Source organism: Hylobates moloch, unplaced genomic scaffold, assembly GCF_009828535.3.
Source record: "Hylobates moloch isolate HMO894 unplaced genomic scaffold, HMol_V3 SCAFFOLD_12, whole genome shotgun sequence".
Classification (NCBI taxonomy): domain Eukaryota; kingdom Metazoa; phylum Chordata; class Mammalia; order Primates; family Hylobatidae; genus Hylobates; species Hylobates moloch.
The window spans coordinates 69,817,358-69,839,458 of record NW_026652287.1 but is presented as its reverse complement, the minus strand read 5'-3'; the positions used below and the strand labels follow the sequence as shown (position 1 = coordinate 69,839,458).

General features: G+C 36.5%; 1 protein-coding gene across 8 annotated transcripts in view; it reads right to left on the bottom strand.

Moving 5' to 3' along the window:
• RAB3IP (RAB3A interacting protein) overlaps positions 1-22,101 on the bottom strand; it is a 69,346-nt gene that overhangs the window by 19,142 nt on the left and 28,103 nt on the right. For all 8 annotated transcript variants that reach the window (XM_058425089.1, XM_058425091.1, XM_032170720.2 and 5 more), the window contains exons 4-6: positions 11,188-11,283; positions 1,567-1,644; positions 738-941 (exon numbers count right to left, since the gene is read on the bottom strand). In XM_058425089.1, the coding sequence (XP_058281072.1) occupies positions 738-941; positions 1,567-1,644; positions 11,188-11,283 (378 nt within the window). The remainder of the gene's footprint in view (positions 1-737; positions 942-1,566; positions 1,645-11,187; positions 11,284-22,101) is intronic.

Genomic DNA, 22,101 nt, shown 5'->3' with positions numbered 1-22,101 from the left:
CCAACCTCAGGTGATCCTCTGGCCTCGGCCTCCCAAAGTGCTGAGATTACAGGCATGAGCCACCATGCCCAGCCCGTTATTTCATTTTTTAATTTTTAATTGTTATGGATATATGATAATGGTAGCCTTACATAGTTGTAAGTGTCTGAATAACAGACTGGCTGAACTGTGAAACCTAATTTGGGATCAAAAATGACACTAACTGTTCTACTAGAACTTGAAATCTCACTTAGCAAAATGTATTCCAGCCTTATGTCATTGTAAGGCTACCATTATTTCTACTTTTTGTTGCTTAATTATCTAAATTAAATCTAGGACTCCCTTGCTGACATAAAATTCTTTCTCTCTGAATTTAAATAAAAGCAATGTATTGAACTTTAAGAAAATCATCTTATTTTCACATATTTCTTATATCCATACTTTGTAAGCACACTCTAGCAATAAATTTTGACTAGCCAGATCATTAAAGCCACCCACTCTCCTCTAGACAACACATGAGAGTTTCCTCCCTTAATGAAATACTGAGATTAAGAAACTTACCAAGTTTCCAGCAGGTACTCCAAGGTCAGCCAGGTAGAAAATGGAACTGAAGAATCCCTGAAAGCAGCCAGCTCTAGATAAAGCCTCCCCCATCTTAATACTGCATATTTTGTACTAAAAATTTTGCTGGCAAAAATGGTAACTGACACCTCAATGATGAGAATTAACAAGTATCAACAGAGTCCTTGACGAGTTACCTCTTTGCAGTCTTTTACAATTGGCTGTATCACACTGAGGTCCTGATGACTGCCACTCATAGCACTGCTTGTGCTTTTATTTCTTGTATGCCCCTTTTTAAAAGGTGTCTTTCCACCTGGCAAAGGCTCCTGCGTAGGTGATGTTGGAGAACTGGACAATACAAGTGTCTTCAATGCAGCTACTTCAGCTTGAAGTACATCAATCTTGGAAAGAAATCAACATAGTCACATACATTAAATATGTTTCATGACAGATGCAGCTAAATATTAGCAATCTGGTCAAAACACTTTCAAAGATGAAAAGTAAGTTTAATTTGTATTTCCTGTGGAGTAATAAAAAGAAACTAAAATCAAGTTTTTTGATATTTCCATATGGTTTGGATTCATCTATTATTAACAATGTCAAATGAAACTGTGAAAATTACCAAAATATCTAACATTTATGTGAATTTTCAAAATCTTCAAAATATAATAGCTTATGATTAGTTGTAGAAGTTCACTCCTAAAACAGTAAAATCTAGTAACATTCAGGTGGCTTTTCTCAGTGAATTTAAAAACTAAGTGTTAACATTAAAACGTGATTCTATAACCCTTTGGATAATTCATGTGATTTACAAGGCTTTAAATCATTTGGTTCTCATATAAATGGACACCAAATGTTTACTATTAATTATATCTACATAGTAGCTATTTTCTTCTATTTTTCTGTAGTTTCCAAATTGAAAACAAGTGCTACTTTACAATCAGAACAAAATCCAACAATGTTAAGGTATCTTTAAAACAGTTATCACTAATTTATTTTATACTATTAAGAGCTGCAAAAACTCACTTTTCCTTGTGCTTCTTTTAGCTGTTTTTCTGCTGTTGCCTGCTTGATATTTGCTTCTCTCACCATTTTATGAGCTTCCTGAAAAAGTTAACATCTCAAATTTTAGAAACAAAGTAGCATTTGTTTTCAAAAAGCTCTTGCCAAGTGTTTATGTTTGAAGCAAAGATATACTACCACAAGTTAGCCTGAAAACAAGTATTCAATGTCAACTATGGAAGCAGCAGTTGACAACAGAGAGACAAACTATGAGACATTAGGAATAGGTGCCTTCTTTTACGACCTATTACCACTGAGGCAGCCAAGTTGAGATCAATCATCCTGATAAATGCTTGTGTAAGGACTGTGAATGTGATGAAGGCAAACAATGACCAATATGTCAAAGCCAACTCCTTTGAAGTCAGCTTTTTATAATGTGGTCACTATATATGTTCTTATTAGTCATAGCAAAGACATACAGGAGGGACAAGTAAAAACATTAACACGCCAATGTTGCAGTTTACAGTAATGACAGCTAAGAAGCCTTAGAGCGTTCAATAAAAACATTCACAAAATTATATTATGCGACAATTTTGTGCAGAGCAACCTAAAAAGGCAAATCAGTTTACCCTTTAATAGAGTTTTAATCTTCTAGTACCACAAATATAAAACTCTAGGTATTTAATTCCTTTTTATTCATATAATGTTTATTCATGAGACATTTACTCATGTCATCTCCTTGTGAGGTACTGCTCCAGATGCTGATTACATACTGGGAAAGGACAAAGTCCCTGCTCTTAAGGAGCTTACATTCTGATTATATGTATCAATCAAATAAAATATCAGAATAAGAACTGCGGGTTTTATTCTAAATGCAATATGAAGCCTTACAGTTTTTTAAGGAAGACATGATCATTTTATTTTTAAAAGAGTATGCCCTTGTATAGAATAATCCCTGTAAGGGATTAAGAATGGACTGGAAGCATATATAGGGTGCTTGAGATTGTGCCCTGAGATTTAAGAACTTATGTTTTAGAACTTCAATTTACAATTTATCCGAGGAAGGAAGGAAATGAGCTTCAAAGATATTTAATGAATAGTTTGACAATGGCACCCTCACTAGATCTGTCAAAATGCACAGTGGTAGAATGGAAAGGTGGAAGTTCTTTACATCAGAGTTTGACTGTTTGTTTCCCATTTGTTCATTCGCTTTTACAGATTGTAATAATTGCAGTTTGTGTGTGCCCATGAATGTGAATTTGTAGCTTATATTAGTTTAAACAGGAGAATCTTTACTATCAATGATTTATAGCAAAATGATATTAACCATGAAGATATTCCATGCACTATTATTCTGGCTATCTTGGCAAAGTCCTTAAGAGCTGTCAAATTTAATGAGTTAAATATTCTCCTTTAAAAAATAACAAATGTTTCAGATTTGCTGAATTTTTCTGGGACAAGTGGCTGTCAACACAAGACTATTTGGCCATGTTTTAAAAATAATAAACACAGCTAATCTGACCCTTCAAGATAAGTAACATTTTAACTTTAAATGCAAAAGTAATTCATACTATGGAGAGAATAGTTGACTAAATTTTTGGAAATGGACTCTGCTTTCATTAATAGTGGATTATGCAATTTGGACCAAACCTCCAACGGAGAACGATTGGAAAAGCTAGGTAAGTTTTTTGTTTGTTTTTAAAATGTGTTTGAAGGTATTTGAGAACAAAATAGTGAAGTAAACTTAGAAGTGACGTGAAATTTTAGGTGACTTTTCCACTACAGACATAAGGGTTACAGTGAAAAGGTATAACATACATGTAATTGGAGCCCCAAAAGGAAAGATGAGCACTAGACTGGGGCAGGATCAGTTGCTAAAAAGATGACAAGCAGAATCTTTACAGAATTTTTTAAAAATTGACAAAAAACATCAAAAGGTAGACTCAAAAAAAGTTTGAAAATTTTCCATCACACTGTCCTTCCAAAGCAGAAAATGATGTAAGTATCACCTATACCAGGAGTCAGTAAACTTTTTTTGTAAAGAGTCAAACACTATGTATACATATACAGCCTCAGTTGCAACTCCTCAGCTCTGCCGTTGCAATGTGAAAGCAGCCATAGACAATACACAAATTAGTGTGGCTGTTTTAATAAATATTTATTAACACTGAAATATATATATCATTTTGTTTTTCTTTTAGCATATCCAGCACCTCTCAGTTACTTTTTTTTTTTTTTTTTGGAGGGGAGGTGGTGAGCACACATGTGGTCTACTTTCTTAGCAAATTTGTAACATACAATATAGTCATGCTGTACATTGGGTCTTCAGAATTTATCCTGCATAACTGACACTTTGTACCAATGACCAACATCTCCCATTTCTCCCACCTCCCAGCCCCTGACAACCACCAGTCTACTCTGTGCTTCTATGAGCTCGACTATTTTACGTTCCACATATAAGTGAGATAATGTAGCATTTGTCTGTGTCTTGCTTATTTCACTTAGCAAAATGTCCTCCAGGTTCACGCATGTTGTTGCAAAAGGCAGGATTTCCATTTTCTAAGACTGAGTAGTATTCATATACACACACATACCCCCCACATTTTCTTTATCCATTCATCAATAGACATATAACTTGTTTCCATAACTTTGCTACTGTGAATAATGCTGCAATGAACATGGAAGTACAGATAACTCATCAGGATAGCGATTTTCTTTTGGATATATATCTGGAAGTGGGATTGCTGGATCATGCAGTAGCTTTATTTTTAATTTTTTGAGGAGAAACTTCCATACTGTTTTCCATAATGGCTGTACCAATTTACATTCCCACCAATAGCGGACAAGTTCCTTTTCTCCACATCCTTGCCAACATTTACTATCTTTTGTATTTTGATAATAGCCATTCTAACCAGTGTGGGGTGCTATCTCATTGGGGAGCGACTGGCATTTACCTGATGATTACTGATGCTGGGTACCTTATCATATACTGGTTGGCCATTTGTATGTCTTCTTAGGAGAAATGTCTATTTAGGCCCCTAGCCCATCTTTTAATTGGGTTGTTTTTTGCTACTGCACGCCTTACATACTTTGGATATTAACTCCTTATCAGATACATGGTTTGCAAATATGTTTTCCCATTCAGTATGCTGCTTTTTCATTTTGTTGACTGTTTTTTGCTGGGCAGAGCTTTTTAGTTTGATGCACTCCCACTTGTCCGTTTTGTTTTTGTTGCCTGTGATTTGGTGTCACATCCAAAAAAATCACTGCCCAGACCAACGTCAAGAAGCTTTTTCCTTGTTTCTTCTGAGTTTTACAGTTTCAGGTCTTACGTGTAAGTCTTTAATCCGTTTGAATTGATTTTTCTTTATGGTGCAAGATCAGGGTCTAATTTCATACATTTGCATGTGGATATCCAATTTTCTCAGCAGCATTTATTGATAAGACTATCTACTCCCCACTAGGTGTCCTTAGCATCTTTGTTGAGGGTCAGCTAACCATAAATGTGTCATTTCTGGGCTCTCTATTCTCTTCTATTAGTCCACATGTCTGTTTTTATATCAGTGCCATACTGTTTTTAATTCTGTAACTTTGTCATGTACTTTGAAATCAGGAAGTGTGATGCATCCAGCTTTATTTTTCTTGCTCAAGATTACTTTGGGGCTGGGCATGGTGGCTCACACCTGTAATCCCAGCACTTTGGGAGGCTGAGGCAGGTGGATCACCTGAGGTCAGGAGTTCAAGACCAACCTGGCCAATGTGGTGAAACCCATTAATACTAAAAATACAAAAATTATCTGGGCATGGCGGTGCACACCTTTAATCCCAGCTACTCAGGAGGCTGAGACAGGAGAAAATTACTTTGGCTATTAATGTCTTTTGTAGTTCCATATGAATTTCCTACTTCTGTAAAAAATGCCATTGGGATTTTCACAGGGATTGCATTGTATTTGTAAATCACTTGGGTAGAATAGACATTTTAACAGTATTAATTCTTCCAACCAATGAACACAAATCTCTTTCCATCTGTGTCTTAATTCCCTTCATTAACTGTATTATAATTTTCAGTATACAAGTCTTTTTGCCTCTTTGGTTAAGTTTATTCCTGAGTATTTTATTCTTTTTGATGCTTTTTGACACTGAAATCATGAGATTGTTCTCTTAAATTCCTTTTCAGGTAACTGGTTGTCCATGTATAAAAAAATCATTAATTTTTTTATCCTGCAACCCTATCAAATTCATTTATTAGTTCTAACTTTTTTGTTGTTGAATCTTTAGAATTTTCTACATTTGTGATCATGTCATCTGCACACAGAGATTGTTTTATTTCTTCCTTTCCAATTTGGTTGCCTTTTCTTTTTCTTGACTGATTGCTCTAACATTCCAGAACTGTGCTGTACAGAAATGGTGAAGAGTGGGCATCCTTGTCTTATACCAGATCTTAGAGGAAAAGCTTTCAATTTCCCCCATTATGATTGTTAGCTATGGGTTTTCCATATATGGTCTTTATTGTCTTAAAGTAAGTTCCTACATCTATTTTGTTGAGAGTTTTAGCATAAATGAATGTGGAATTTTGTCAAATGCTTTTTCTGCTTCTATTAAGATTATAATGTATGTTACTATATCATTCTATTACTGTGGTTTATCACACTGATTGATTTGCCTATGTTGATGCATCCTTGCATCCCAGGGACAAATCCCATTTGATCATAGTGTATATAATCCTTTTAATATGTTACTGAATTTGATTTTCTAACATTTTATTAAGGGCTTCTGCACCTATGTTCATTGAGAATATTGGCCTATAGTTTTTTCCTTGTGGTACATTTACTGGCTTTGGTATTAGAGTGATAGTGGCCTCATAAAATGAGTTTGGAAGTGTTCCCTCTTCTATTTTTCTAAGAGTGTAAAAAGAATTGGCACTGATTCTTCTTTGAATGTTTGGTAAAATTTACCTGTGAAGCCATCTAATCTTGGGCTTTTTTGTTTCTACTTCTTGATTCCATTTTCCAGAATTTGATTCCAGAAAACTGATTCAGTTTCTAGGAATTTATCTATTTCTTCTAGATTATCCAATTGATTGGCATGTGGTTCATAAAAGTCACTTATGATCTTTTTTATTTCTGAAGCATCCATTGTAATACCTCCTCTTTATTTCTGATTTGAGTCCTCTATTTTCTTGGTTTGTCTAGCTAAGGGTTTTTATTTTTTTCAAGAAACAAACTCAGGTTTTCTTAATATTTTCTAATATTTTCCTATTCTCTATTTCTACTCTGATCTTTGTTATTCCCTTCCCTCTGCTAAGTTTGGACTTAGTTTGTTCTCCTTCTAATTCTTTGAGGTATAAAGTTAGGTTGTTTGAGATTGTTCTTCTTTTTTAATGTAGGCCTTTATCCCTCTTAGTACTGCTTTTTCTGCATCTCTTAAGTTTTGGTACGTTGTGTTTTCAGTTTTATTCATCTCAAGAAACTTTTCAAGTTCCCTTTTGATTTTTTCTTTGACTCAAAGGTTGTTCAAAAGGATACCACTGTTTAGTTTCCACATATTTGAGTTTTCCTGTTTTCTTACTATTATTGATTCCTAATTGAATTCCATTGTGAGTGGAAAAGATTCTTAGAATGATTTTGATCTTCTTAAATTTGAGACTTGTTTTGTGACCTAACATGAACTATACTGGAGAATGTTTCACGTGCACCTGAGAAGAATGTATATTCTTTTGCTGTTGTGTTAAAAGTTCCATACATATCTGTTAGATCCATTTGGTTTATAGTGTTATACAGTTCTGCTGTTTCCTTATTAATTTTCTGTCTGAATAATTTACTCATTAGAAAGACTGGGGTATCGAAGTCACCTACTATTAATGTATTACTATATCAGCCTTCAGATCTGTCAGTTTGTTTTATACATTTAGGTGCTTTGATGTTGGGTGCATATATACAGTCATGCACCACATAACATTTCAGTGAACAATGGACTGCATATATGACAGTGGTCCCATAAAGTTATAATACCATATTTATTTTTACTTTACTTTTTCTATGTTTAGATACATAAATATTTACCATTGTGTCACAAGTGCCTACAGTATTCAGTATAGTAACATGTTATACAGGTTTGTAGCCCAGGAGCAATAAGCAATATCATATAGCCAAGGTGTGTAATAGGCTGTACCATCTAGGTTTTACCACATCTTGGTTTGTGTAAGTATACTCTACCGATTTCTGCACAATGAAATCTATAATGACAAAATAATGATTTAAAATAGGGAAAGATGTATTTCTTATATTAGACCAATAGATGTGTGAGTTATCAGCAGTTATTAGATCTACTTTTGAAAATGGAACTTAGACCAGACCTTCATCTGGATAATAAACTGTTAAAACAAGATCTTCTAAAATAAAGTAACATATTCAATCACACTCCTCTCACTAAGTATATATAAAACATGTGTGTGTATAACTGTTTTAATGAGAATTTTTGTACCATAATAAAAATGTTAAGCATTTTTATTGTCTTACCTTTTAAAACTTGTATTTACAATGTATGTTAACATATTAGTATGTCCATTAGCAAGTGTGTGTAATTTATAAATACGCATACATGTTCATATAGAACACTACCTATATGTGCCTAGCACATAGGGAACTCTCAATAAATATTAGGTATCTTCATCATAATGGAGGCAACATGCTCAAATTTTTCTTGTACTGATCAGGTACAGGATCAAAAAGTTTGGCATCTATTGATTTAGCTAACAAATGATGGCTTGGAAGGCAACGTGCTCTATGTCCTGGAGGTAGCATCAAAAGACTTAACTGATCATCTGAGTGTGGAATGAAGAAATAAGAGGCCCCAGTGATGACTTCTTTTCCATGGTTTGAAACAAACAGAAATGCCATTTACGATTTTCACAGTAGATAAAGCAAGAGTTAGGATCATGAATATGAGTGCCTGCAATGCTCATTAGCCTCTCTGCCTCACTTTTCTTCTCAGATAAAATGATAATAATCTGCCCTATATGCATCATAGTATTGTTGGGAGAAAACTAGTCATATCATAAACATTTACTAAAACTGGCTTATGAAACATAAACTTCTTAAGACTACTATCTTTTTTTCTCCATGTGAGATATAGACTGCTTTGTATTCTTTCAACTGACTTAATTTTATATTATCTCAAAATTGGAGGCGTTAGAAGAAAAACATAACTTTTGAGGTTTGTTAAGTATTTGATACTTTTAAAACTCAACTTTGTTACATACGAAGTATAATTATATTGAAAATTAGGATAATAGACTCCTAATTTGAATATACATGTCAGGCTTACCAAAACTGTGCATATTGAGTTCATTCAGAATAATCTTTAATTCTTAAAAAGACATGCACACACACACACACACACAAAGTGCAAAAAAAGTATCTTTTCATAAGACAATGGTAAACAGATCATGAAGGCACAATTAAGACCAAAGAAAAACTTTGAGCACTTTTTCCACGATTCATAAATAATTGGTTCGAATACAACTTTCTTCATTACCAACATCATCTTTAATCAATGTACTTTGTTTTCCAGAAAGTAGCCACAGTGTCAATGCTAACAGCCACCACTGGGTTAGAAAAAGTTAGAGACTCCAAACTATATTTTTTAGATATGCTTTTTCACTAATTGCATAAGCTGCATTTCTGGCCCTTCACATCCTGCCACTTACAGGGAGAAGTTTCTTTCTGTTTTTTCTCCTTGTATTTCATGTAACAGAACATACATACATGTGCAGATGGGTGAAACTACGCAGGGCTAGCTAAATTAAATGCAAGTAGTCAGGAAATCAAAATTAACATAAATAGTTTAATATATTTGCTTTCTTACCTAATATCCGTATCACTACAAAATTTTCTTCCAGTCAGACAATACTGGAAGAAAAATCTAATGTTTCTGTATAATCTTCTATTCAGAAATGTAACAAGTCACATAGCTTCTATTCTATCTCTTTAACTTTCCACTCTTCCTATCCTTAAATTTATTCTCCTCTCATCTCTGATGACTAGCTAGCTAAATAAACAGATTAGTTTTAAAATGTTCATGAAAGAAAATGACCCCAAAAAGACAGAAAAGAAGGCAAAGGGGTATGGAGCAGAAAAGGCACGGAAAGCCCTACATGTCTAAAGACATTCAGGGCAATGTTACTTGTAATGATAAAAGTTGTGTAACAGGCACCTAGTAGATTATGACTATCATTACAATTAGTGATGGTGCAGCAACATTAAAAATGTTATTTAGAAAAACACAAAATATTAAATTACAACTAGGTAAGAATATATACATACCTGAGACTGTGAAATAGATTATGAATAAATAATAACAAAAGGTGATGGAATTTCCACCCCCAAGTTTATTATAATAAAAGTTTTAAGAACAAATCTTTAGGAAAAAAAATACATATATCGTTAAATGATAATGGCATTAGCCATTCCAGTAACACATCAATGTTTTTGTTAAGGAACTTCTAAACACTCAAGGTCTTAACCCAAAGGAGACACTTTATGGCAACAGTTCTTACTCATGGAAGTACTACCCTCACCTCATCCCCAGGGGTATTTGTATGCTGTCAAAATGACCAGAGGTATTACTAGCACTTTTTTGACCAAAGCCTATTATGATGGTTAATTGTGTATGTCAACTTGACTGAATCACAGGGTGCTCGAATATGTAGTCAAATATTATCCTGAATGTTTCTGGATAAGAATAACATTCACATTGGTAGACTGAGTAAAGTAGACTGCCCTCTAGAATGTGGGTGACCCTCATCCAATCAGTTGATGGCCTGAATAGAACAAAAAAGGGTGACCCTCCCTCAAGGAAGAGATTTTTTTTCTGTCTTCAGACTCAAACTGAAACATTTGCTCTTCCCAGTTCTCAGACCTTCAAAGTTGGACTGGAAGTGCACCATCAACCCTCCTGGGCCTCCAGTTTGCTGACTCCCACTGCAGCTCCCTGGGACTTGCCAGCCTCCATAACAGCAAGAGCCAACTCTCCCTATAATAATGGGTGCCTCTGTCCTTCTCTCTCCCTCTCTGTATCTCTCTATACATGTATATGTATATAGGCTCTGTTTTTCTGGAGAACCCTGACTAAAACACCAAGGACACTAAATGTCCTACAATGTTAGTGGCACCCCTATGGAGAAACACTGCTCCAGTTAGGTAGAAATTTTTCCTGGTGGCGGGCCGGATATAAAAAGTATGCCTTCTTACAAGTAGATGTGCCTTCTAACATTTCTCAAATCATCCCATATAAGATGACTATCTCAAAGAGTTTGCCCTCTTAGTTGTACAGTCATATGTAGTTAATCTAAAGTAGCCCATAAATACTTGGCAAAATAAAAATCAATATTAAAATTTGCCTCCTTTCTTTGCACACATACATTTTTAAATAATCTGATACTGGTAGCCCATAGTTGTTTTTTATTTCTTTTCACATCATCTTAAGTTGTAAACTCTACATTGCTTAAAGATTTCTCTTTTGCTTAGAGGACTTATAAATATACATGAAGCTAAGCAAATCTTTTTCAAGATTCCCTCAAAATACAATTTTGTCAATATATAAAAGTCAAGATGTTGCTGTTGGCCAAGATGTAAATAGACCAACCTCAAATAGACTAGCTGTGAGTTCTTCCAATTCCTGTCCAAGTTGATCTCGCACTTTTGAAAGCCTCTCACATTCTTCATCTTTTAACTTCAGTTCCTAAGAGAAATTGATAATTTTATTTTGGATCTCCATAGCTTGAAGTTAGATTCAGCAGACTATATAATCTTTACTAATAAAATTATAAAATATGAATACTGTCACTTCCGACAATGTTCACATTGAAAATATTTATCTAGCACCTGCTATGTGGAAGACAATTAGGCAAGTCCAAAATTACAGAAAATCCCAACAAATTAAATTTTCACATTTCTTTCATAAAATATCCAAAAATTGAAAATATATATTATATATATAAAATATATATATAAATATATATATAAAATATATATAATATATATTACAGGTGAAAATAAACAAAATGACTTTTTTCCTTTAACTTTTTGCTATACATATTTATTTCCATCAAGTAAGGAATTTAATTATGCATATTTCAATAAAAATTCACTTTTTTTCATGTTTACTTTAAAAGCTATTTACTTATAGGTAACTTCATGTACCATACTGCAACTAATCTAAAATATCTATTAGGAGACTATAATCCATTAAACAGTGTAACCAGCTAGAAATGATGCATATTTGCATTTAAAATCAAGAAAAATGTTACCAAAAATCACATTCTACATTTATATTCAACTCCTCACCAGGTCACATATAGATGTTTTAAAATTCCTTTATTCAGATATTAAGCATATGCAATTTTGTACACTTAAGTAGCCCTAAACTAACCTTTCAAACATAGGGGGGAAAAATCTAAGCTCCTTACATATTAGTCACAATTAAACGTAAAATAATGAGTTAGTGGTGTTATAATTGTGGCAGTATAATCATTTAATCCCCCAAAGATAACTCCTAAAAACCAGATATACCAACAGGGATATGAGAAGATCCCAATGAAACTAAGTAAAACAGAATCTCCATAATTCTCAGAATATTAAGAGAATGTGGATAAACTGCTCACAATGCATGATCACCAGATGTACAAAAGCAGCAGGAAATTAAAGCTACAACAGAGGTACCCTACAAAGCAACGAAACCCAAAAATCACTAAGAAATACTCCACAAGCACAGGACTCTATCTTTGGAGAAAACTCGGAGAGCAAATCTAAGAATAAATGGAGAGAAAGGAAAAGGTTTTCACAGGCTCCAACTTGCAGGTGACTGCAAAAACCTGTATAGTCAGTCCTATACACAGCAAAGAGTGCTATGAAGCTCTAAACTCTCAAGCATCTTAGAGGAGTACGTAACAAAGAGCCCTCACCAGAAGGACGGAGTCTCACCCTAAGGGGAAAAAAACTCTCAAGTCTCAAACAAAACTGCAGGGCAATGAAGACAGGGAGAAGGAAGGATTAGATATAAAGAGGGAATGGAGTAGCAAAGTTCCAAAGGAAACTGTTGACAGAAAATACTGGAGAGAGAAAATAAGTATCCTATGATGGGATGCTAAGCATGTAAAGCTCTCATAAACAGTGCGCTAGAAAAGAAAAACCTTTTTGCAAGGATTACCTAAGAGACAAAAGGGGCTACACACACACTCCAAAAACAACAGAGGAGAAAGACCTTCAAATGTAAACTGATAAAGCTATCCTGATTTATTCTTTCATAGGAATCTCTTCCTAATAGTCCAGGGAAATCCAGATCATTTAAACATGGGACACAAAAATATGTAAAGTTATCACATTAACAAAGTTATATACAAAGCCAAGTCACCTATAAGGGAAAGAAAATCAGACTGGTACTGAATTTCAATGGCAACATTTATGTTAGAAAACAATGAAGTAACATTTTTAAGATACTCAAAGGAAAAAATGTGAGCCGAGTATTTTATATCCAGCCAAAGTGTCCTTCAAGTGTACGATCACAAAGTCATAAACCTGTAAGACCTTAGAAAATATCTCTCCTATGAGCTTGCCGGAATGGAGCAGAGAATGTTTCAGATTAAATAAACAAAATAACAAAAAAAACTGGAGAAGCTGTAACATGATGGACTGGGGTAAGAAGAAAATACATCTAACTTTAGAACTAAAACTAAAAGATGGGAATATCAAGAGAATGAGAAGACAAGACACAAATTGGGAAAAAAATACTTGCAAATGACCTGTGTGATAAACTACTGTTATCCAAAATATACAAAGAACACTTAAAATCCAACAGTGAGAAAAGAACAACCCAATTAAAAACTGGGCAAATGACCAAAACAGACACTTCACCAGAGAAGACAGATACACAGATGACAAATAAGCATGTGAAATGATGATCAACATCATATCTTATTAAGGAATCACAAATTAAAACAGTGAGATGGCTGGGTGTAGTGGCTCATGCCTGTAATCCCAGCACTTTGGGAGGCTGAGGCGAGTATATCACGAGGTCAGGAGTTCGAGACCAGCCTGACCAACATGGTGAAACCCCGTCTCCACTAAAAATACAAAAATTAGCCACGCATGGTGGCACGTGCCTGTAATCCCAGCTACTCAGAAGGCTGAGGCAGGAAAATCCCTTGAACCCGGGAGGCGGAGACTGCAATGAGCCAAGATCGCACCACTGCACTCCAGCCTGGGTGATAGAGCGAGACTCGATCTCAAAAAGAAAAAACAAAACAAAAAAAAATGAGATACCCTGCATACCTACTAGAATGGCTAAAACTCAGAACATGAGTTAGTGGTGTTGTAACTGTGGTGGTAATAGAGTTTTTTAATCCCCCAAAGGGGGATTAAAACTGGTAATATCAAATGCAAAAGAGAATGTGAACGAATAGGAACTCTAATTTATTGCTAGTGACAATCCAAAATGGGAAAGCTACTTTGGAAGATAGTTTGGCAATTTCTTACAAAGCTAACCATACTTTACCATGGGATCCAGCAATCACACTTGTTGGTATTTGCCTAAATTAGTCAAAAACATGTCCACACAAAAACCTGCAAACACACATTTACAGCAGCTTTATTCACTCATAATTGCCCAAACTTAGAAGCAGCAGATGGCCTTTACTAGGTGAATGAATAAACTGTGGTACATCCAGACAGTGAAGTACCATTTTGTGCTAAAAGAAAATAAACAAGCCATGAAAGGACATAAAAGATTAAATGCACATTACTAAGTGAAAGAAGCCAATCTGAAAAGGCTACACACTATATGATTCCAACTCTATGACAATCTGGAAAAGGTAAGACTACAGAGATGTTAAAAAGATCATTGGTTGCCAGGGTTTTTGGGGAGAAAGGGATGAGCAGGCAGAGCACAGAAGATTTTTAGGTCAGTGAAACTATTCTGTAAGATACTATCACGGTAGACACATGTCATTATACATTCGTCAAAATCCACAGCATGTACAACACCAAGAGCAAACCCTAATGTAAACTATGAACTTTGGGAGACAATGTGTCAATGGAGGTGTATTAATTTTAAGAAACGTACCACTCTGGGAGGGGATGCTAATGGGGGGGATGCTGTGCGTGTGTGGGGACAGCAAGTACATGGGGACTCTGTACTTTCAATTTTGCTGTGAACCTAAAACTGCTCTAAAAAAGTGTCAATTTTTTAAAAATGGAGATAAAACTGACAAAATGGTATAAAAATGATATAAGCTCAAGGGATGTAAAATTAACACATTATTTTTAAAAACCAAAAAAATTACAAGAAAGGTGAAACTAAGTGTACTAACTTCTTAAGTGTTACTTGGAAAAAGAGTTATAACTTGAAGCTCTCAAATCAACTGGGATAAACCCAAGTACATTTATGAACATAGTGATTGGCATTAAGATAATACTTGTAACTAAAATTAAATGATACAGGAAAAGGGAAGAAACAGTTTAGTATTGTTTATGGCAGGAAACAAAGGTAGTATATATAGAACTTTTAAGATACATAAATGTATTTGATTAAAAATAACAAAACAAAAATCAAGCCTTCCAAAATACTAATTAAAAAAAAAAAAGATTTAGGAGGAATCAAGCACACTAGTGCCTAGGCAGCAAGCTTCATCTGCCCACTGACATTGGTCTTGGCAGCAGACCTGAAAGTTACCCTGTAAACTGGCTCCAACCCTTCTGCCACCCAGCCATGGGCCCAGTTTATTACTGCTTGCACAAGGACCCAGAAGATTTACCCATATCCCACAACCCAGGAATGATTTGTCTGTCTGAGCCTCCTTGAAGGACCTGTCAGCCTTTGTCCCAAAGCAGGTCCTAAAGGATCCCACTCTCCACTCCAGCCTCTCTCACTACAGTCAGGGAAATGTCCCACATGTGAAGGGAGCTTCTAGGGGAAGCTTGCCTGCCTGGGCTACCCTGGTGGGTTTTCCAGCCTCTGTCCCACAGCAGTGAAGGGGCCCAGACTCAGCTCCAGCCCCTCTCCCTGCAGTTGGTAAACTGTCCCATCCATGCAGGAAATTACTGGGAAGCATGGATGTGGGCCACTGGGGCAAGCTCACCAGCCTCCATCCTACAGCAGAGTGTAAGGGGTCCCAGTCTCAGCTCCAGTTCCTTTTGCTACAGTTGGGGAACTATCCCATCTGTGCAGGGAATTGCGGGGAAACATGCATCTGTCTAAGCAAATCGGACAGGCTTCCAGGTTCGGGTCACTGGCCAACTTCCTCACAGTCAGGGTACCCCTACCTTGAGTCATCATCAGGTATATCGTGGCTGGAACACCATGTCATCCTGGAAGCCCTCATTAGACTCGTGGTAAAAATGGGCTTAAGGCGCCCTCTACCGCTGAAATGGCTGCAGCAGTCACAGACTTGACAACAGCCAGTCTTAGATCTCTAGATAGGCCCACTGAAGAAGGATGGGCACAAAGTCACACTGCAAAGACTTGAATAAATAACTAATTCGTTAATAAGACATCAATGTACATCCACAAGCATTAAGAACAATCAGGGAATTATGACCTCACCAAAGAGACAAAATAAGGTACCAATAACAGACCCTAAAAAGATGGAGATGTGTGATCTGTCGGAATAAAAATCAAACTAGCTGTGTTAAGGATCATCAGTGAACTTCAAGAAAATACAGATAAACAATTCAGAAATTCAGCAGAAAAATTTAACGGAGACACTGAAAAAAAAAAAGTTCCCTAGCTAGAATGTGCAGCGAAAGCAGTGAAAAATGCAATAGAGAGCTTCAACAACAGAATCGACCAAGTGGAAGAAACAATGAGTGAGCTCAAAGGCAGGATAAGTGAAAAACATACAGGTAGTAGAGAAGAAAAAAAAAGACTAAAGAGGAATGAAGAAAGCTTGCAAGATCTATGGGATAGCATCAAAAGAGAAAATGTTCAAGTAATTTGGAGTTCAAGAGGGAATAAAGAAAGACAAATGGGTAGAAGGCATATCCAAAAAAATAATAACAGAACATTTCCAAAACCTAGAGAAAAATAAAATCCAGATAAAGGAAAGTCAAAGATCACTAATCATATTCAACCTAAATAAGACTACCCCAAGGCATATTACAATCAAGCTCTCAAAGATCAAAGACAAGGAGGGGATTCCGAAAGCAGCAAGAGAAAAGCAGCAAGTTAACATACAAAAGAATTCCAACATGCCTGGCAGCAAACTTCTCAGCAAGAACCTTGCAGATCAGGAGAAAGTAGGAGAATATATTCAGAAAGCTGAAGGAAAAAACAAACAAAAACACCAAGAATACTGTACCCAGCAAAGCCATCTTTCAGAAACGAAGATTAAAAGTTTCCCAGAAAAACAAAAGCTGAAGGAATTCAATACCATCAGAACTGTCTTACAAGAAATGCTAAAGGGATTTCTTCAATCTGAAAGAAAAGAATGCTAACATGTAACAAAGAAACTTCTGAAGGTATAAAAATCACTGGCACAAGTCAGTAAACAGACAAATTCAGAATACTCTAATATTGTAATAGTGGTATATTAACCACTCCTATCTTTAGTATTAAGACTAAAAGACAAAACTATTAAAAATAAGAACTATAATACTTTGTTAAGAGATAGACAATATACAAAGATATAAATTGTAACATCAAAAATTCAAAATGTGGGAAAAGAATGGAGTTAAAGTGTACGTTTTCTTTCTTTGAGATCAAAATTAAGTTGTTAGCAGTTTAAAATAACTGGTTATGTTTTTTGTAAGCCTCATGGTAACCACAAAGCAAAATCCTACAATAGATACACTAAAAGTAAAAGGCAAGGTGTCAAAACATATTACTAGAGAAAATCATTTAACCACAAAGGAAGACAGAGAGGAAGGAAGGATCTACAAAACAACTATAAAAGAAGTACCAAAATTGCAGTAGTATGTCTTTACTCATTAATAATTATCTTGAATGCAAATGGATTAAAATCTCCAATAAGAGACAGAGTGACTGAATGAATTTAAAAAACAAGACCCAACTCCATGCTGCCTACAAGAGACTCAAATCCTCTGTAAGGACATACAGAGACTGAAAGGGAAAACATTCAATGCAAATAGAAAAACAAAAGAAAGCAGGAGTATCTACCTATACTTATATTAGATAAAACAGACTTTAAGCCAAAAATTGTAAGAAGAAACGTGAGTATTGTGTAATGATAAGGGGGCCAATAAAGAGAATATAATAATTGTAAATATATATGCACCTTACATTGGAGCAAATATTAATAGACATAAAAGGATAGACTGTCATACAATAACAGTAAAGAAATTCAGCACTCACTCACTCCCAGAAACAGAAACAACTCAATGGCAAAAATACAAATAACATAATTTTTAAATGGGCAAAAGACCTGAATAAACATTTCTCAAAAGAAGACATACAAATGGCCAACAGGTATGAAAAAATACACAGCATCATTAATAATTAAGGGCATGCAAATCAAAACCACCATGAGGTATCATCTCAACCCACTTAGAATGGCTATCATCAAAATGATGAAAAATAACAAATACTGAGGAGGATGTGGAGAAAGGGAATCTTTCATACAGTGTTGGTGGTAATATAAATTAGTACAGCCATTACAGACAACAGTATGGAGGTTCCCCCAAAAATTAAAAATAGAATATCCCGCAATTCCACTACTGGGAATAAAATTCACAGAAAAGTAAATCAGTATGTCAAAGAGACAGCTGCACTCCCAAGTTTACCGCAGCACTATTCTCAATAGCTAAGACATGGAATCAACCTAAGTGTTCATCAGTGAATGAATTTTTTTTTTTTTTTGAGACAGGGTCTCACTCTGTCACCCAGGCTGGAGTGCAGTGACATGATCACAGCTCACTGCAGCCTCAACCACAGAAGCTCAAGCAATCCTCCCACCTCAGCTTTCCAAGTAGCTGGGAACACAAGTATGCACCACCATGTCTGGTTAATTTATTTTTTGCAGAAATGGCATCTCGCTATGTTGCCTAGGCTGGTCTTGAATGCCTGTGGTCAAGTGATCCTCCCACTTTGGCCTTCCAAAGTGCCGGGATTACAAGCATAAGCCACCACACCCTGCTGGATTATTTTAAATGCACTATATATACAAAATGAAATACTATTCAGCCATAAACAAGAATGAAATTCTGTCATTTGTCACAATATGGGTAAGCCTAGAGGACATTATGTTAAGTGAAATAAACCAAGTACAGAAAGACAAATATTGCATGATCTCACTCATATGTGGAATCTAAAAAATTTGATCTCATAGAAGTACAGCAGAGAATAGCGGTTATCAAAAGCTGGGAAGAGTAGGGAGTAGAATGAGGAGAGGTTGGTAAACAGATAAAAAGTTAGTTTAAATGGGAGAAATAAGTTCTGGTGTTCTACTGCACAGCAGGGTCAATAGTTAATAATCTATCATATATTGCAAAATAGCTAGAAGAGATTTTCAATGTCTCATCACAAAGAAACAATAAATATTTGAGGTGATGGCAATGCTAATTAGTCTGATTTGATCATTATACAATGTGTGTGTGTATATATGTGTGTGTATGTGTAAATATACATACACCACACTGTGTTGCATAAATATATACAATTACTACCTGTCAGTTAAAAATCAAACTTTTTTTTAAATGGTAACTTGGACATTATGGCTAGGTTAAAAAAAAAGACTGGAAAGAGACAAAACTAATCACTGCAATATTTCAAGCAAGAGATATGGATGCAGAGTGGTAATACTGGAGACAAGAAATTTGAGAGATACAGTTGGCCCTCTGTGTACACAGGTTCTGCATCAGCAGGTTCCACATCTGCATATTCACCAAACCACAGATCAAAACGTTGAGAAAAAACAATAAAAATAGAAATTTGTATAAGACAATACAGTCTAACTATTTACACAGCATTTATATTGTATTAGGTATTATAAGTAATGTAGAGATGATTTAAAGTATACAGGAGAATGTGAATAGGTTATATGCAAACACTATGCAATTGAGGATCTATCGATTTTGGTATCCCCGGCAGGGTGGGGGGGGGGGCGGATTTGGAGGACTGGAACAAAACCCCCAACCATGGGATGCGTATATTTACAACACAGAGTATCAGGACTCTATAATCAAGTGTATTTCATCAAATCCAAGACTTCATCATTTTTTAGAAAAACATTTTAGACATTAAAAATATGTTATTAATGAATCTATAATGTTCTTTTTTCCAACTGGAATTTTTATTTTCAACTTATAGGAAGACTCTTTTAAACTGATGAAGATATAGACTTTTATCATATGTAACTGTGTTTTGTGCCTTTCTGTTTTGATGTCCTATCACAGTGAGATCCTTTTGAAGATATTTAACTTGGTAATTAAGATCACAAATATGGAACCCAACTCACATAATTCAATTAAATTTATAACAACAAGTTCACACACAAGAAAGCAATGATAAATGTCATGATTAATGCCTAGCTGACTGCAATTTTAAGACTTTTACTGATTTCAGAGATGTTAGTTGAAAAAAATGTACAACTCAGAATCAATGAAACATCACCATAAAATACACGCTACTTCTCCCCAACTAGTAAACTCCTTAAAGAGAGACATATCTATATTATTTTTGCCCCCTACACAACCTAGTGTAATGCTGTTGAGTACTTTGGTTATTCAATAAGTATTTGTTTCTGGCTTTCTGCTTCCCCAAGATGGTGGATTAGAGGATTTGAGCATGCCTCGGCCACTTGGAAGTCAGAAGATAAGGCATAAAAGGAAAACAGCAATCCACCAGAATCACAAAAGACACCCCAGATCCCAGGGAGGAGAATGCTGACAAACAGCCCCCATGATAGTGTCTGGCTGATAAAAGTGAGTGAAGTCCAGTAGATGAGAGAGGCAGAGAACTTCCCTCTGTGATTCACCTGTCCACCAGGGTTCCCTATCCTGGCTGAAGGAGAGCACTTTGTTTCTCCCAATCCCTGGAGTTAACTTGGAGAGGCTTGGAGATGCTACAAAGGAAAGGCACTGGGAAAAGCTGCAGACATGTTCCCAAATCCAGGACCAAGAGCAGAATGCCATTTTTAATCTAGGCATGTATTAGTCCGTTTTCATGCTGCTGATAAAGACATACCCAAGACTGGGCAATTTACAAAAGAAAGAGGTTTAATGGACTTAACAGTTCCACACTGCTGAGGCTTCCAATCATGGCAGAAGGTGAAATACACATCTAACATGGTGGCAGACAACAGAAGAGAGATTGTGCAGGGAAACTACCCCCATAAAACCACCACATCTCATGATATTTATTCAGTATCACGAGAACAGCTCAGGAAAGACCTGCCCCCATGATACAGGGTCCCTCCCATGACACGTGGGAATTCAAGATGAGATTTAGGTGGGGACACAGCCAAACCCTATCAGGGCACATACAAAGTTAGCCATTCTTTGATAACCTGGCAGCATGGCCATTCATGCATTTTAGTCTTAGGACAGAGATTGGAGCACCTGTTTCAGAGTGAGGTCAGGGCCTCCACAAGCAGAACTGTGGAAAGTACCGCAGCAGTAGGCACTGGAATTGTGCTCTTCCCTGTCACAGGGTTGGGGCAGGAGGAGAACTATTACCCCAGCAGTTTCTCCTGGGCAGCAAGGCTTGCAGCCAGGGCCAGTTTGGCAACGTGAACTGATCCACGTGAGACACTGCTGGGTGCCTCAGCCTGTTCCCGAGATCATGGTGCAGTGGAGTCCTCTCACTCCACCCCAGGGAGAAATCCAGGCATTCAGAGCACCCACCTGCCTGGACCAGCAGCCTGAGCAGCCCCACCTTTCCTGGGCATACACTGTAGCATAGCAGGGCCTTCTATGCTCCATTCCCAGGAAGATCTCCAAGCATTTGGAGCACCCACTTTTCTTGACCAGCAGCCTGCACCACCTCACCCGTCATGGACATAGATTGTGGTGCAGCAGAGCCCCCTCCACTCTATATCCAGGCAGATCTCCAGGTATCTGGAGCACCCGCTCACCTGAATCAGTAGCCTGAACCGCCCCATCCTTTCCTGGACATAGACTGTGGTACAGCAAGACCCTCTCTGGTCCATGCCCAGGCAGATCTCCAGGCAGAGTGCCTGCGCATCTGGTTCAGCAGCCTGAGCTGGCACCAACCTTCCTGGATGCAGATCATGGTACAGTGAGGTCCTCTCCACTACACACCCAAGCAGATCTGCAGACATTCAGGGAACCAGCTTGCCTGGATCAGCAGCTTGAGCTGCCCCACCACCCTTCCTGTGCAGATATCCTGGTGGAGGGGTTCCCTTTCTGTTACATGCCCAAGCAGATCTCCAAGCATTCAAAGCACCTGCTTGTCTGGTTCAGGAGCGTGAGTAACCTCACCCCTCTTGTGCAGAAATCTTGGTGAAAGGGGGTCTTCTCCACTTCACACTGAGGCAGATCTCCAGGCGTTCAGAGATCCCATTCACCTGAATCAGCAGTCTGAGCCACC